General features: G+C 42.8%; 1 protein-coding gene across 4 annotated transcripts in view; it reads right to left on the reverse strand.

Annotated features, from left to right (window-relative positions):
- Positions 1-2,269: 2,269 nt before the first annotated feature.
- Positions 2,270-16,988, reverse strand: part of ATP8B3 (ATPase phospholipid transporting 8B3) — a 345,697-nt gene continuing 330,978 nt past the window's right edge. For all 4 annotated transcript variants that reach the window (XM_077475865.1, XM_077475864.1, XM_077475862.1 and 1 more), the window contains 2 exons: positions 6,533-6,660; positions 2,270-2,809 (listed from right to left, as the gene is read on the reverse strand). In XM_077475865.1, coding sequence (XP_077331991.1) covers positions 2,603-2,809; positions 6,533-6,660 — 335 coding nt within the window. In that variant the 3' untranslated portion in view covers positions 2,270-2,602. The remainder of the gene's footprint in view (positions 2,810-6,532; positions 6,661-16,988) is intronic.

Genomic DNA, 16,988 nt, shown 5'->3' on the forward strand with positions numbered 1-16,988 from the left:
ATGTCCTAAATGTTTGGCACTTTACTCAAGATGGTACCATATGTATGTTTAGTGTGAGGTTTCATGAATCTGCTGTAACAAGCAATCTTGGAGGATTGCCACTCTACCTTCAGGCTCTGGGCCAACTTTCATTGTTGAGAGTTTCTGAATGCAAATGCATCTAACATGTGGTCATCTCTACTCTTTTCAAGTGTTGTATGTTTCTGCAATTTATGTTCAGTAAATTATTTTTTAACCATACAAATGATGTTTGTTGCATTTTTTGGCAACTCGTGTGCACAGGTTTTCTAATTGCATAATGGTGAAAATGACTTGAAACACAACACTGTCCCAGCAGAGGTTATAATCAACTGTGTGTATGTGTGAATGTGTGTTGAAGACAGTTCTTGCAAAACAGCCACAAAGCTTGGTTTTGTGGTAATTTTGGTATGGAATTCTCTGCTCTATACAAATTATTCTGTTAAACTGATCATCCTACATTGTCTTGGCAGTGGAATCCCTCGATGTGCTGATAATGCACTTTTTGAACAGAAATTCGTGAGTCATCAACCCAAAAAGAGGAACAAAATAAAACAACAAAACTAGGCTGTCTAGGATGGCTCACAGAAGAGGGTAGAATAGGGGAAAAGGAAAGAAAAAATGCCCAAGAGACTTCACCAACCCTCAGATATCAAAAAATGTCCGCCATTACAAATGAGGACAGTCCCTTCCAAACCAAATCTGCATGTATATAGATAAGCTCCACTTACAGGTAGGGCAGTAGTTCAACCTGGTGAGCCTCAGAAAGAGACATCTCTTCATAAAATATATCAAAGGAGGTTACCAACAGGTGTTATAACTATAAAGACATCAAGAATAAAAAACATAGAGTTACTAAACCATCAAAGAAAGACCAGAGAACCATCCAACCTATTACTCTTAGTAATTGCATACCTCCTTTCTGCACACCACAGCATTACTGCTCTCCTGTATCAAACTCAGGTTACTGCCAACCAGAAAGTACCTCCCCTATATATGTTCCTGGGCCTCCTAGGGACCCCCCCTCACTTAATGACAGCACCACCTTCCCCCTCTGCCCCATCAGGGGAAAAACCCCTCCCCATTAGCAATGACCAAACAAGTGTGCCCAAACAAGATGGCGAAGTATCCTCCAGAGAGGAAAATGCCCAAAAAAGGCCGCATGGCACGCTAAACTGTCCGGCAACCGGAAGCTGGGTGGTCAAAATAGCCCCTGTGCCAGAAGTGACATCATGTGGAATGGTGCAGATGGCACGCTGAAAATGATGCAGTCCACTTCTAGGGCTGAGTAACAGCAGAGATAGCTGATCAGGGGAGCACACTCTGTCTGTTGGATGTTCCCCCCTCTTCTCTTGCACGGAGGTGTTGTGTAGTTTCTTTAACCAGAGTCAAGTTGGTGGCATTTGGACATCTATACCTATACCCTCTTTATATATATTTATCATACTATGTATTATGGTATTGTGCTAGCTGCTATTTGCCTTGTTATTTGTTAAAGCCCTAGTGTGGTTGTTTATAGGATATAATCATAATAAAAGATTGTTTTAGATGATTTTAGAATTTGTAGTTTCTATTCATTACCAGTGAGCCATCCTAGACCACACGGTGTGATTGTTTACAATCACTTTAAAACCCAACTCCAGTAAAGTTGAAGATTCTCCCCAGCAGTTTGCCTATATACACAATGCAAAGGATACAGTAACTGCTCATTTGGTTAAGAGGACAGTAACCAATCCTCCACTCCCCCATGCTCCAGTGGTGGACCATCCATTTGCCTTCTCAATTTCAGTGAAGGAGCCTAGACAATGTCAGAAAATTAAACTGAAGCAGAGGGGAGAAGATGCTGCTGGGACCGATCTAACAGCATGGAGGAGTGGGTACATGAGTCTACTTTTCCATACCTCCACTTTATGAAAACAGGCTGTAATTCATTAAAATGTATACATTTTTTCCACTACCATTTGAGGCATAGTTACCTAGTTACATAGTCAGATTGAAAAAGAGACAAGTCCATCTAGTTCAACCAATAGGAAAAGCAAAATGAAAAAACCTCCATATAGACAACCTATTACCTACAGTTGATCCAGAGGAAAAAAATCTAATAAAAAACCCTATGAAGCATCATCAAATTTGCGCCGGGGGTGGGGGGGTCAGGGTTGGATAGGCTCCATCACAATAACATCTGCTGTAGGCCCTATAATTACACCTCAGAAAACAGAGGTACGCTGATAACTCCAGTCTGTTAGTAAACTGGATTTACAATAATGGTATTTTATTTACAGTTATTTACAGTACATCAAAAAAAACTGCCTACTTTGTCTTTCTTTTAATTTTGAACATTTGAGATATAAAAATTTAGGAAAAAGAAAATTAAGATAAGTTTATAATGTCAAAAATTCTAATAATTAATTAGTAAAAAGCATGATTTCTGTGATTTAGACTGATTGTATTAGTAATTAACATACAATTTTATTATACAATATCAGTGTTACATTTAATCATCTTAGCCAAGGACAAAAAATGCACAAAAAAACAGTCAAAGTGTGCATATTAGTGGTGGTTACTGATACTATGTACACCTTACTCATTCTTGAGGAACAGCAGCTTCTGGGGTTTGTTGACCTGAGTTATGCCGTTTGTGTAGGCTTGTGCCTTTTGTAATAAGATCAGCATATCCTTCCTTGTGTGAAAATGCATAGCTGGATCTGCGATGTAAGCTGCCTCGCTTGAAAGGAGTAGACATTGCAATTGTTTTAATATCATTTTGATTTCGGGCACCATATGAGTGTCCCTGCAGAGAAGGAAACACACAAGTCATAGACTACTTAGTAACACACACATCTGGGTAATTTAGGATGGGAAGACAGTGCATTAACTTATGTTCAATACTAGAAAACTGCAATACAGTGCAATTTTTCCAACAAGTAAAATAATCGAATAACCACAAGCTTATGAAAGCTAAAGAAAACTTAAAGTGTAAGTAAACCCCCTATCGTTTTCAGCCAAGGAAGCTGCCATCTTTGCCTCTGTTTAATATAAAGCTACCATGATGCTGCACATGTGATCAGTCATGACACCAGCCATTGGATGGTTTAAAAGTTTGATTGAGGGCACAACCAATGGGAGTGTTACATTTCCGGCATGCCCCGGAAATGAAACTGTTTTATGGATGGGTTTACTTCCGCTTTAAGAATATAGTTTACAGAAAGGTAATCTGATATGTCTTTTTCAATGAATGTCTTGGCTGCCCTATTTATATTACTTGAGCAAAATACTGTAAGTAATTCATGAAATATTGGATAAAATATACTGTTATATATTTACTTACTGTTGTTTGAGTAGCTGACAGTTGTCTTTGATTTACTAAAACTGGTGCAAAATCTGGTGCAGCTCTACATAGAAACCAACTTCCATTTTTTTTTGTCAAAACTTAATTGAATAGGCTGAAGTTAGAAGCTGATTGGCTACCATGTACAGCTGCACCAGATGTTGCACTCTCCAGTTTTACTAAATTAATTGATGCAGGCAGCCTACCTGAGGATTAAGCCCACAGGTGTGCCTCCATAGGAAGCGGCTTACTATGGTGGTGCACTGAGAAGAGGGGGAGCCTGTAGAGCACCAGTGGGGGGTCCAGGGTTCAGGGAGACTCTGTACAATGACATTTCACAGAGCGGGTACATATAACATGTTTGTTATTTAAAAAAAGCCTTTACTCATTCGGGGAACGATTCAAACCCCCACCAGCTTTTTACAGTTTTCTTACAGAAATTCTCCCTTATTTCTTGTCCTGCTGACATCCATTTACAAACTAGTGTGGGAGTAACTCTCCCACAGCAACACAAATGAAAATAAAAATGCTTTACTTTAGCGACAGGGTAGAACCCTTGTCAAATTGTAATTTCTGTCTGTGTCCTTGTTGCAGATATTCCTTCTTTCTCTGACTAATAATACAGCAGGACAGAAATTGAGGAGTACCAAGACAGAAGTTAAAACCGATTCAAAACAAGGCCCACACATAAAGATTATTAGGACTTTGTTAGATTGATTTGTTGGATGTGTGTTTTCACTTATAGGGAAAGGAATATTCAAAACATTCCTCTCTGTCTGGTTACCTCTATCTGCACTGCAGCAATTAGAAGGAGTATATTGGGGAGGTCTCAGAATTACTTGCTACTAACTTTCCTCCCTATTCAAATGCATTCCTGGAAAAGTGTCCATAATCTACATAAAAAAAAAACAGAAGCTAAATAGATCTTTTGGCTGGGATCAATTGCCCCACTAGGAATAAATGAAGGCTTCACCTACTTACCTTTTGTGGGGAGTAGTATCTTATAGCATCCGCAAATTTAAAAATGCATTAATAATATTGATTTGGGACTGAGATGGGAGGAAAAATTACTTTCGAGATGGCATATATAAAGAAAATAATAAATTAATAAACAAAAAAATAGGAACAAAAGATGTTGCTTTAAAGAACCACTAGATGGTGCCGGTTCCATTTTAAGAAATATCTATAAATAGAAGCAAATAGTCGCCATTTTCCATGTTGTGTTTATAGCACTTTATTCTTTGAGCACTTATGATTTATTTGTTGCACCCTGAAGCTCTATTTTTGAGCGAAGCATGTAGGGTTTTTTGGATTCACAGGATAAGTTTTGGTGCACAATTACCTCAACATGGGGATACATTTGGTGGGGAGGGGTTTTGGTCTGGCTAATCTACTAGATCAGAGATAAGAGTGATTAGTATACTGCAGCATAGGACAGTTGGCCCAGTTAGAATAGACAGATTAGGGACACTTTTCCAGGAGTGCCTTTGAATAGGGAGAACATTTTAATAGGGAGGACATTTAGTGGCAGGTAAATCTGAGACCTCCCCAATATACTGCTTCTAATTGCTGCAGTGCAGATAGAGGTAACCTGACAGAGAGGAATGTTTTGTATATACCCTTATCTATAAGTGAAAACACGCACAACTAACAAATCAATCTAACAAAGTCCTAATAATCTTAAGGGGTCGTCCTTAGATCTTTTGTGTGTGGGCATGCACACCTTATTTTGAATTGATTATATTACCAAAAAGAGGGACACATAACTCAGATATAAGAGGTAATTTTTGAATTGAGAAGTTAAAACCATATAGGGATTCTAATCCTTACCCACTTTAGCCAAAATGTGAAAAAAAGTTTTTGGATTACCATACAATTTCAGCTAACCGGTTCCATGTATATGGTGTGTTAGTGGCATGAGGAATGTGAACTATGTATCTCTGGATAAATCAGTGATCTGAGATCATTACCAAGGCAAAATAAGGATGAAAAGAAAGTTGAAAGTAAAATCACTCAAGAGCTCCCCCTCAGGCTCTGCCATCACGTATTTTTATTTTGCATCAATCCCAATGGAAAGTCTGAAACCTAAAATAGCATAGCATCAGCTCATCTGAACAGATGGACTCTTAATTGTGCCAGTCTTCTGGACAGCTGATGAGCACATTCGTCTTTTCAAAGTCATCAAGCCCAACATGAGATATGTCAGTAAGGAAATCCCTAATAGCACATGCTAAGTTGGCCAAAGGACTTTTTAAAACACTAAGTCCCAAGGAACAAAAAAAACTTGACCTTGCCTTACCCACAGGATTACTAGGCTGCTAGAATTGAAAGTGCTCGCTAAAAAGATATTACAGTAGGACAAAAATATATCATAGTGAAGGAGGTGCTTTCTCTAATTTATAAGACTTATTTTCACATTAACCACTTTTGGTATCACACAAAGATCTACATAGAGCAGCTAACTCCTATATAGGAAACAAATCAAATATAGACCATTTACAGATTTCACTACAGATTTTTTGGGGACACATATACACCCATTCCTGGAAATGGAAACCTAATGGGAACCCAATCATCCCAGAAGACATTAGGTAGGTTTTGGAACTCTCATTATTCAGAATCTGAGAAAATGCACTTTCATCGCTCTGAAGACAATAGGGAAATTAAACTTCATTATTCTGAAGATGTTATGACTGCATTGTGTACCTACTATGTCAGACTATATAATTTAATGGGAGCTTGTTCTACACCTTCGCTGCAATTACAATAGACAAGAATGGCCCTTATATGACAAAATGTCATTAAAGTGTAGATGGCCAAAGCAAGTTTAACAGAGATGGTAAGTTGGTTTATTTGACATTTACTATGATTTGTTTAGTCAAAAGAGAAACATAGAAGCTGCCCTTGCTGGTTTTTCTTTTGGAAAATGGTAGCTGCTCGGCTCTCATGCTGGCCACCTAGTTTCAATACTTTACATCACTAAACACTGACCAGTATAATTACTTCCAACTTTACTCAGATTTTTCTGATTTGCATGCTTATTTCATATCAGTGACTTAAAAAATACTGGAGGCAGTATCATCTTCAGGAAATATTGAAGGTCAACATGACAGCCATACAACTAGTGTTTTCAAATAGAGACCCGCAGTCTACATAATAAAAATAACCAGGCAAAATCATACTTACATGGACTTGATTGCGATACATAATCTTGGTAGCAGTACTGACAAGAAGTGAAGGAAGAATGCTTATTCCAACTGCCAGCAAAATTACAAGCCAGATATAGCCTTGTTTTAATGTATTTCGCATTACATCTAGAACAGAGAATTACTTATTAAAAGATGTATGCTCTTGTATACATTGGGATATATTTATTAATTTTGATCAAGAAGCAATTGATTTAACTGTATCATTTAGTAACAATCAAATGTCAGTTTGTATGTAGCAATAGAAGCAAGCACTCACATGTACCTCTGCAGAATCTCCAACAGTTATGAAAGATTAGAGCAGTGTTTATCAACCTTTTTTTTAGACAATGTAAAAAGCGAAAGTAATAGTTTTACATAATGCAGCAGCATTCACATACATTAGACAAACAACATGATTTATTCTTCCAAAGTCATCACACCTTTACACACTGGTACTGACTAGTACCCCAATGTTTCTCTTCTCCTTCAGTTTCTCTCCCTCACTCAGCTAATGTGACCCCACTGATGACAGGCAGGGGAGGGGCAAACAAGGATGCTGAGCAGGCACTCAACATCCTCCTTATCAACCGATTATGTCATCAGTTGATAAGTGGGACAGTGGGTGGGTTTTTAGGAGGCTGGTGGCTAAAGGTTGTATTGGTGCACAATGAAAACCAGTGGCTTTGTGTAACTAAAAGGCAGGCTTGATCCATCCATTGGCTTGTATAGAATTTTTGGACAATTTTTGGGCATTTTGCCAAGGCACCCCTGAAGAAACCTGAAGGTACCACAGGGTGCTGGATGCCCAGGTTGAAAAAGGCTGGATTACAGCACCCGGCACATAATATAAAATTAAAGGCCTCATCACTTGTCTGACTAAAGGAGCTATATATACTATCAGGTGGACAGAGCGAGAGGTTAGAGTCTGAATTAGTGAATGTTACTGTAAAAGTCTAGAAGGGAGCAATAATTATCCCCTCCCAAGTCACATGGTTACATAGTTACATAGTAGGTAAAGTTGAATAAAGGCAATAGTCCATTCAGTTCAACCTGTGTAGGTGCACATGTGTCAGTGTCTATAATTATTTCCCATATCCCTCTATGTTGTGTTCTTTAAGATGCACATCCAAGAGTTTCTTAAAAATATCCATACTCCCTGCACCCACCACCAATAGTGGAAGAGAGTTCCACATCCTTATTGCCCTGACAGCGAAAAAACCCCTGCGCAGTTTAAAGTTAAACCACTTCTAGTCCAATCTCATTGTGTGTCCCTGTGTCCTCTTATACTCCTTGAGACTGAATAGTTTTTTTCCTATGCTGGGATCGCCATTGAGATATTTGTAAATAGCTATCATATATCCTTTCAAGCGTTGTTTCTCCAGAGAGAATAGATTTTGTGTTTGCAATCATTCCTCATAATCGAGATCCTCCTGTCCCCTTATTGGTTTTGTTGCCCTTCTTTGGACTCTCTCCAGTTCCAACACATATCTTCTGAGAACTGGTGGCCAGAACTGGACAGAATACTCCAGATATGGCCTAACCATAGTTTTAGAAAGTGTCAGAATTATAGTTTTATCCCTGGAGTATATCCCCGTTTTTATGTATGCTAATATTCTACCGCCTTTGGTAGCTGCAGCTTGACATTGCATGCTATTGCTCAATCTACTAGTACACCCAGATCTTTCTCCATCCTTGATTCCCCCAACAGTTCTCCCAGTAAATAGTTTGCATTTATGTTTTTTGCCCACAAGTGCATTACTTTACATTTTTCCACATTAAACCTCATTTGCCATCTATTTGCCCACTCCATTATTTTGTTCATGTCTTTCTGTAATATTTCTATATTCTGATGTGAACATATTTCCCTGCTTATTTTTGTGTCATCCGCAAAAACTGAGATTGAGCTTCCCTTCCCCTATTTCCTTTATGAATTAATTGAATTGAATTGCTCCCAAGACAGAACCTTGGGGCACCCCACTTACCACTCCAGACCAGTCTGAGTACACGTTATTTATTACCACCCTTTGGACATGCCCCTGTAACCAATTTCTTTCCCAAGAACAAACCTTATGGTCCACTCCTTTCTAAAATCCACAGGCTTTCCCCTGTCTAGATGGCAGCTCACTTCCTCGTAGAATGTTAACAGATTGGTCTGGCAAGAATGACCTTTTGTAAACCCATGCTGATTACTACTAATGATATTTTTTTTCCTCCGGGTGTAAGCCATCTGGGCCTGGTAATTTATTTGTATTAAGTTTGTATTAAGTTTATCTAGTCTTTCCTTCACTCCAGCCTCTGTTAGCCATGTGGGTATGCCCTGTGATGTGTCACTAACAATACTGTCGCGGTCGGTATACCCCTCCTTTTCCTGTGTAAAGACTGAGGAGAAGAAGGAATTTAGTACAGTTGGCTTCTCTGTGTCATCCGTAACCATCCTCCCCTCCTTGTCTTTTATGTTGGCAATGTGCTCTGATTTTACCTTTTTACTGTTAATGTAGCTAAAAAATTTCTTTGGATTTTTTTACTCTCCTCCGATAAATGTTTCTTGTAGTATTTTTTGGCCGCCCTGATTGCTTCCTTGCACTTCTTATTGCATTCCTTGTATTATCGGAATGCTGATGGTGACCCATCCCCTTTATATTGTTTAAAGGCCTTTTTTTTAATGAGGCTTTTTACCTTATGATTTAGCCACCCAGGTTTCACCTTCGCTCTTCTATACTTATTGCCCATTGGAATGCACTGTGTGATACCTTTGTTTAATATGCTCCTTGTAACAAAACGTCCCACACTCCGCTTAAGTGTTTTCGTCATATACTGCTTCCTCCAATCTGAATATAGATATGACATATTCCAACCGCTGACAACCAATAACTAGACAGTACTCGTTTTAGTTGCTGAACATGAACTGTTTATTGAAACACAGGCACATAGAAATATTCAAACTTCTCATCAGTAGACTGTCCAATCAGTAGGAAGAGCTGTTGGAGGAATTCCCCCCTCCCCTATCACAGCTACATAGACATGTACATCCCATAATAGGTTGCTCCTAAGGCAGACAGACACAATAGAACAATGGAAAACAGCCACACCCCAAATGACCCAGCAAATAGTACACAACAGTGTGAGGCAATAAGCAATATATATATATATATATATATATATATACAACACACGTGTGGTTGTACAGCGAATCTGATTAGTACAGATCAAATTGGGGTTCTCAGTCACCCTGTGCCCCTAATAGACACAGGGTGACTTAGATATAGGAGGTGCATGGGGAGCTGAAACAAGGATTTCCTAACCTCTCCAAGGGATTCTCCGTTCCACGGGGTCCCCCGCCCAAAGTGACTACCCCTTTTGGCAGCAGACTAACACAGGAGAGGACCCCAGCCAGGTTGACTCTGAGGTTAGTCCATAGATCCAGTCCCCCAATGCCGGTATTCACACAGTACTCCAAATAAATTGTCCCAAACATAGCATTACTCATGCAGCCAACCTCTGCCTCTCTTGGAGAACATACTCACCGCTGGGGAGAAGTGAAGACTGGCCCTTCTCTCTTCTCCCTGGAGTCCTGTCAGCTGCTAAAAATAAGACAGGGTGGCTGGGCTAAATTCATCATGCTGTTGGGGATCTGGGCCGACTGCCCAGCATTCCTGGAGTATACAGGTGGATACCGCATCTTTTGTTAGTTGAGGGTAGAGGCCAGCAGCACTCTGCTCAGATGCCAGCTCTTCTGCTGGGTTACTGACATCATTCTGGGTGCCGCCTTCTGCTGGGAAGGGGAGCCGGCTGCTTCACCTCCCTCAACGCCATCTGGCTGCTGGGAGGACATGTCTCTGGTACTGTGCCCCAGGTGAACAGATTTTTGTTTGGGAGGAAAGACCGCTTCCTCAACTCTGGCTGGCTGTTGGGGAGGAATGACGAACACCCCCTCTACCCTCTTCCCCTGAATCCTGATCTGCTGCTGGGGAGTGACCACCACCTTCTCACCCTGAGCCTCTGGAACTGTCACAGATGTGGGGCAGAGGTCTTGGACCCTCTGTCCGGTAGTCAGCTCTTCAGCTGGAGAAGTCCCTTGTAAATTCACAGATGTTGGTACTGGGCAGAGCTCAGTAAAGTTTGGCCCTGATACCAGCTCTTCTGCTGAAGGCTCCCCAGGTTGTTCTTCCTCAGCAGAAAAGTCTATCAAATCCCCAGTCTCTATAACTGATGTCTGGGGATAGAGGTTCACCATCTCCTGTCCGTGGGACCCAGAAGATGTTACCAGAGGTTAGCAAAGCTCTGCCCTGTTGTCAGAACTTCAGCTTTAGAGACGGCAATCTCCGGAGTTTCCAGCATTGATTCTCTGGCTTGCTGCTGAGCGTGTTCTAGCATTTCCATGTATGCCATTTCCAGATGCTGTTTCCTCCTTAGAAAATGGTCCAGATCAAGTTTAAGCTCTGACCAAGCATAGCCTCGCTGTATTCTTACAGGTCCTCATGGGTAGGTTCCCCTTCATAGCCAAACACAAAACAATCTGTAGGGCTCTCCCAAAGCAATCCAGGGCCACCAAAGTCATATTCCTCGGGAGAGCATTCTGTTGTCTCCCCTAAATATTCCTGCTGTGTGTGGTATATGCTGAAAGGACGATTCGCAGAAGCCCCGGGAACTCTGATGCCAGGTCCATATCTCCGCTGGGGTGTCTGAAGTCTGCTATTCTGATCTTGGATCCAGGTGGAGGTTTGGATGTTCCAGACTGCAGGAAGCGTCCCACTGCTCGCCACCAATATATCAAAATGTCCCACACTCTGCTTGAGTGCTTTCGTCATAAACCTCTTCCTCCAGTCTGAATATAGATATCAGATATTCCAACCGCTGACAACCAATAACTATTGAAACACAGGCACACAAAGATATTCAAACTTTTCATAAGTAGACTGTCCAATCTCATCCCATAATAGGTTGATCCTAAGGCAGACAGACACAATAGAAAAATGAAATACAGCCACACCCCAAACAACCCAGCAAAGAGTACACAACAGTATGAGACAATATATATATATATATATATATATATATATATATATATATATATATATATATATATATGTATATATATATATATGTATATATATATATATGTATATATATAATATATATATATATATATATATATATATATATATATATATATATGTATATATATATATACACAACATTCCAGTGTGGTTGTATAGCGAGTCCGATTAGTACAAATCAGACTGGGGTTCTCGGTCACCCTGTGCCCCTAATAAACACAGGGTAACTTAGACATAGGCAGGGCATGGGGAGCTGAAACAAGGGTTACATAGTTACATAGTTAGTCATGTTGAAAAAAGACAAAAGTTCATCTAGTTCAACCAAAAAAAATAAAATAATACTATTCCTTATACACAAACCTTTACCAACAGTTGATTCAGAGTAAGGCAAAAAAAACAGCTACAGGAGGGGAAAAAATTCCTTTGTGATCAAACAAGAGGGAATCAGATTTTCCCTGGATACATTTTACCTACAAATGTCAGTATCCAGTTATATTATGTACATTTAGGAAAGAATCCAGGCCTCTTTTAAAGCAATGTACTGAGCTTGCTAGAACCACCTCTAGAGGGAGTCTATTCCACATTTTCACAGCTCTTACTCAAAACTTTTCCGTAAGGATTTCCCAAACTCTCCAAGGGATTCTTGGCTCCCCCGTTACACTCCTAAAGCATTCCCATTATACTTCCATGTTCAGTGTATCTAGGATTTGGTCCCAATCAATGTCATGTAGTAATGACCCAAGAAAAACTGGCTGGTTTAAAAATGTTGTGCTCTTGTGCTACCCCTGTGCCTCCTTTTTCTATGTTTTACGTTAAATGTGATCATCCTATAATTGCCAGATCCCAAGTTGTCACATATTTACACATCTGAGATCAGACTAGGATCTTTCGTAATTAATAAATGTAGCAGGGCATTCTTTCTAGTTGGGGAATCCACCAATTGGGACATAAAGTTGTCCTATAAGATATTCATGAAATTACAGACATTTAGGACCGGTTCACACTATTATGATGGCAGGCATTGCATATAATGCGCAGCGCACTGCTGTTCACATTATATGTGATGTATGGCTGATATCGCACTGCATTCGGTGCAAACACACACAGGACCCTTTTTTCTGTTCGGACGAGAATCGGATCACATGTGTGTTCACACATATGCAATCTGATTCATGTCCGAACTTTCAGTTCGCAGTGCGATATGCGAGCTGAAATGGGGGTGTCGTTAACATATAATGACACTCCTCAGCAGTTCGCATATGACATTGTGAACTGCCATGCGTGCTGGGTGTGATGAGGGAACCTGAAGTTGATTCGCAGGGTTTTCGCATCACAATAGTGTGAACCGGCCCTAAATAAGTGCACTGTCCCCTATGCCCAGTCAATATTGGGATAATTGAAGCCTCCCATTATGATGAATTCCCCTGCCTCTAAGCCATTTCTAACTGTGATAGTAGGTCCCGCTCCTCCTTCAGGTTTGGTGGCCTATAACATACCCCCAATATTCATTTCCCCCTTGCATCATTTTTTACATATAGACGCACCCCTCCCCCTCTTCTACCTTCCCTGCCTTTCCCATACAAGGAATATCTATGGATATTTGCCAGCCAATTATGTGAGCTGTCAAACCAAGTTTAAGTTATTCCCACAAAGTCTAAGTCCCCCTCAAGTAAAAGCAGCTCCAGTTCCTCCATTTTGTTAACTTGGCTCGTAGCATTTGTATATGCGCCTCTCAGCATTGTATGGGTGCATATTAACTTCCCCTTAGTTTTACAGGGCTTTGTATTTCAATTGTCCTTGCATTCACCCCAGAATTAGATGTTACAGCTGTATTATCACTACTGACTCCACTATTACCCTCTGTCCTATGCTCACTGCCAGCTATTGCTTCCTCTGACCCCCCCCCCCCCCCCAATACCTAGTTTAAAAGCCCCTCCAGCTTTGTGTCCATCTTTCTTTCCAATGGGGCTGTACCATCCCCATTAAGTAATTATAATGAATGTCATAATAGAAGTCGGAAAGGTACCAGTTTTTGGGGACTAGAGGTGGGGTAAAACCAGATTGGAGAAGCTGCAATTTTACCAGGAAAATAGATGTGTCAGAAACTATGAATCAGACCGAGACAGAAGTACAATTAAATCACACTTGTTTATTAAATAAAAATAAAAAGGTAAATAGAGAAAGCGTAGTCAAGCATAGCCAGAATCCAGTAACCGGATAGAGTAGTCAGCCAGGCTAGAGTTCAATGACCAGATCGGGTAATCAGCCAGGCCAGAAGTCAGGGATCCAAGTAGAGCAACAGCAAGCAGGATAATGAGCCAGAAGGGATGTCCGCAAGCCAGTCTTTAAACAGAACCGCAGGTGATGGTTTCTTGTGATGTGACCAAGGCGAAGGCAGAGGTGAAGTGAGCTGGACAGCTTTAAGTAGGCAGGTCAGACGAGCATGATTATGAACAGCTGTTAACTGTGGAGAGAGATGAGAGCTGGCAATTAGCCGACAGCTGAGCAGCCAGCCCAGAGAAGGAAGGGCTAAGCCAGCCCTGACAGTACCACCTCCCCAATGACCCCTCTCCCTCGGAGTGCCACCGGGCTTGAGGGGAAACTGTCTATGGAACTCATGGAGGAGGACAGGGGCATGTACGTCTGAGGATGAAACCCAGGAGCGTTCCTCCGGACCGTACCCCTTCCAATGCCCCAGGTACTGTATGCGCCAACGGAACCTACGGGAGTCAACAATGGATTGTACCTCATACTCCTCATGGTTCTCAACCCGAATAGGGTAACCAAAACCAGGGGCTTATCCTTCTGGATAACTGGGGACGAAACAACTCCACCTAAGGTCTGTCCATGACAGGACCTCAAGGTTCGGGCACTTCCTGGACAGGTAGGACAAGACTTCAAAAAGTGACCTGCCTGGCCACAATAAAGGCACAATCTCTCCCTCCTCCTAAAGGCTCTCTCATCCGCAGAGAGACACGTGAAGCCCAGGTGCATGGGTTCATCTTCACTGACTGACTCGGTACCAGGAGGAATGGGAGGTGAGGGAGGCATGGGAGGTGAGGGAGGCATGGGGGGGACTACAAAGCTCAGAGGCAAACATACAGGAGGCTTCCGCAAGTGCTCCTTAAGAGTCTGGAGTCAATGAGGATGGCAAAAGAGATCAAGCTCTCCAGCTCAGTGGGTATATCTCAGGCTGCTATCTCATCCTTGATGGAATCCGAGAGACCATGAGAAAAAGCAAGCACGAGGGCCCCATTGTTCCAAGCAACCTTTGCTGCCAGAGTACGGAATTCAGTGGCGTAGTCGCAATAGTTCTCGTACTCTGTTTGATGGACATGAGGCACTTGGCAGCAGAAGAGGAGTGTGTGGGTGTCAGAGAATCACCAGCATTCAACGTCGGCACTTCCCCGTGCGCCTGCGGGGAAGAGTGGCACAACGACGCACGCATAGGCGTTATACAATACAATGTCGTACACCTGTGCACACGGCTATGGGCCTTGCCTGATTGGCCTGACAGGCCTATAAAAGGCATCAATGTGCTCTGTGTCTTTGCTGGTTTGCTCAGCTCACCTGTGTTCCTCTGTTTCCTGTTCCTGTTTACCACTTCCTGTTGTGACCCGGATTGCTTGAAGACTACTCTCATTCTCTTCTGATCTGACCCCTGACTTGTTTAATGGACTTCCTGCTCTTAGCCTTGCTGACTCCCGGACTGATACCTGTGTTTGACCCTCGGCCTGCCTCTGGAATATCCTCTGCTTTCTGCACTTAGCCTTGCTGGCTCACAGACTGATACCTGTGTTTGACCCTCGGCCTGCCTCTGCAATATCCTCTTTTTTCTGCACTTAGCCTTGCTGGCTCACGGACTGTTACCTGTGTTTGACCCTTGGCCTGCCTCTGGTATATCCACTGTCTCACGGACTGATACCTGTGACCTTCGGCCTTCACTCCAGGTGTTAGAATCCCTGCCGGGCATTCCCTTCTAACCAGTTCCAAGACCATCTGCACGGCCTTCAGAAGACCTCCTGCATACAAGTCACTTGCTGGCAACCCGTGCCTCTCCGTGCCCTGTACCCACTGTTCCATCCTCAGGGGTACTGTGCACCCAGCTGCAAGGGAAGCCACTCTCAGCACTTCGGCTCTGGTGAGTACCTGACAGTACAAACCAGCCATGTCAGAAGCCGACAGAGCTGGCTCACCTCTTGAGGCTCTCTGCCAGCAGGTTGCAGCCCTCACTCAGGCAGTGCAGCGACTCCAGGATGGCTACTTTCAGATTGAAGGCCGCCTACAGCACCTGGCGATCTCTCCCAATACATCGGATCCTTCACCTTCTACAGCCAGCAGCTCTTCCGCTTCGCAGACTCAAGGCGGTGCTACACCTGCAGTAGTCATGACCCTTCCGGAACCCAGGGTCCCTACTCCTGAGCCTATTTTCGGGCAACCGAAAGAAGTTTAGGGTGTTCAAAAACGCATGCCTCCTGTACCTGGCCCTGCAGCCCAGGACTTTCCACTCTGAATCAGTGAAGGTGGAGTTCATCATCTCCCTGCTTTCCGATGAACCGCAGTCCTGGGCCCATAACCTCCTGGAACAGAAAAGCACCCTTCTCAATTCCGTAGAGATCTTTTTTGTAGCCATGTCACAACTGTACGATGACCCTCAATGCACCGCTACGGCCAAAGCCATCCTGCACTCCCTAACCAAGGGAAAAAGACCAGTAGAGGACTATATTGTAGAGTTTTGCAAATGGTCTGGGGACACTGACTGGAACGAGGCTGCCCTTAAATACCAATTTCGCCTGGGCCTCTCTGAGACCCTAAAAGATGAACTGGCCTGGGTAGATACCCCTGCATCTTTAGAAGACCTGGTCCCTCCTCTACTGACAGTGAACCCATGCAGCTGGGCCTAGTCCGGGCTCCGCTCACCCCTGATGAAAGACTCCGTCGGCGTCAAGCCAACCTTTGTCTGTACTGTGGTAAATCGGGTCATTCAGGCCCTGTGTGGACTACAGGGAACTTAATAAAATTACTATTAAGAACTGGTACCCGAATACCTATATAGGGGGGGCGTGACCGGATGGAGGAGGAGGAGGCCGTGTGTGTGTGAGAGAGCTGCTGTCTCGCTCTCCCCTCTCTGCCCTGCAATGAGTGTGACTCTCTTCAATACAGAACACCTGGTCGGCGTATCAATGCTGGGAAGCCCATGCGAGCGGTGAGCGCTGCTCTCACTTCCCCCTCTGTCTGCCCTCCCGCCGAGAGGCATGCCCGGAGACGATTGGCGGCCGCATGGGGGGGCTCTGAACGACGAGCCTCGCTCCCCTATCTTCCCTGTCTCCTACTCGAGTGTCCCGCTAGAGATAGCGAAGGTGAACCAGAGACCTAAGATCTGAGACCGGAGAAGCG

This window comes from Lithobates pipiens, unplaced genomic scaffold, assembly GCF_037356315.1.
Source record: "Lithobates pipiens isolate NorthernLeopardFrog02 unplaced genomic scaffold, aLitPip1_a1.2 Scaffold_13, whole genome shotgun sequence".
Lineage (NCBI taxonomy): Eukaryota > Metazoa > Chordata > Amphibia > Anura > Ranidae > Lithobates > Lithobates pipiens.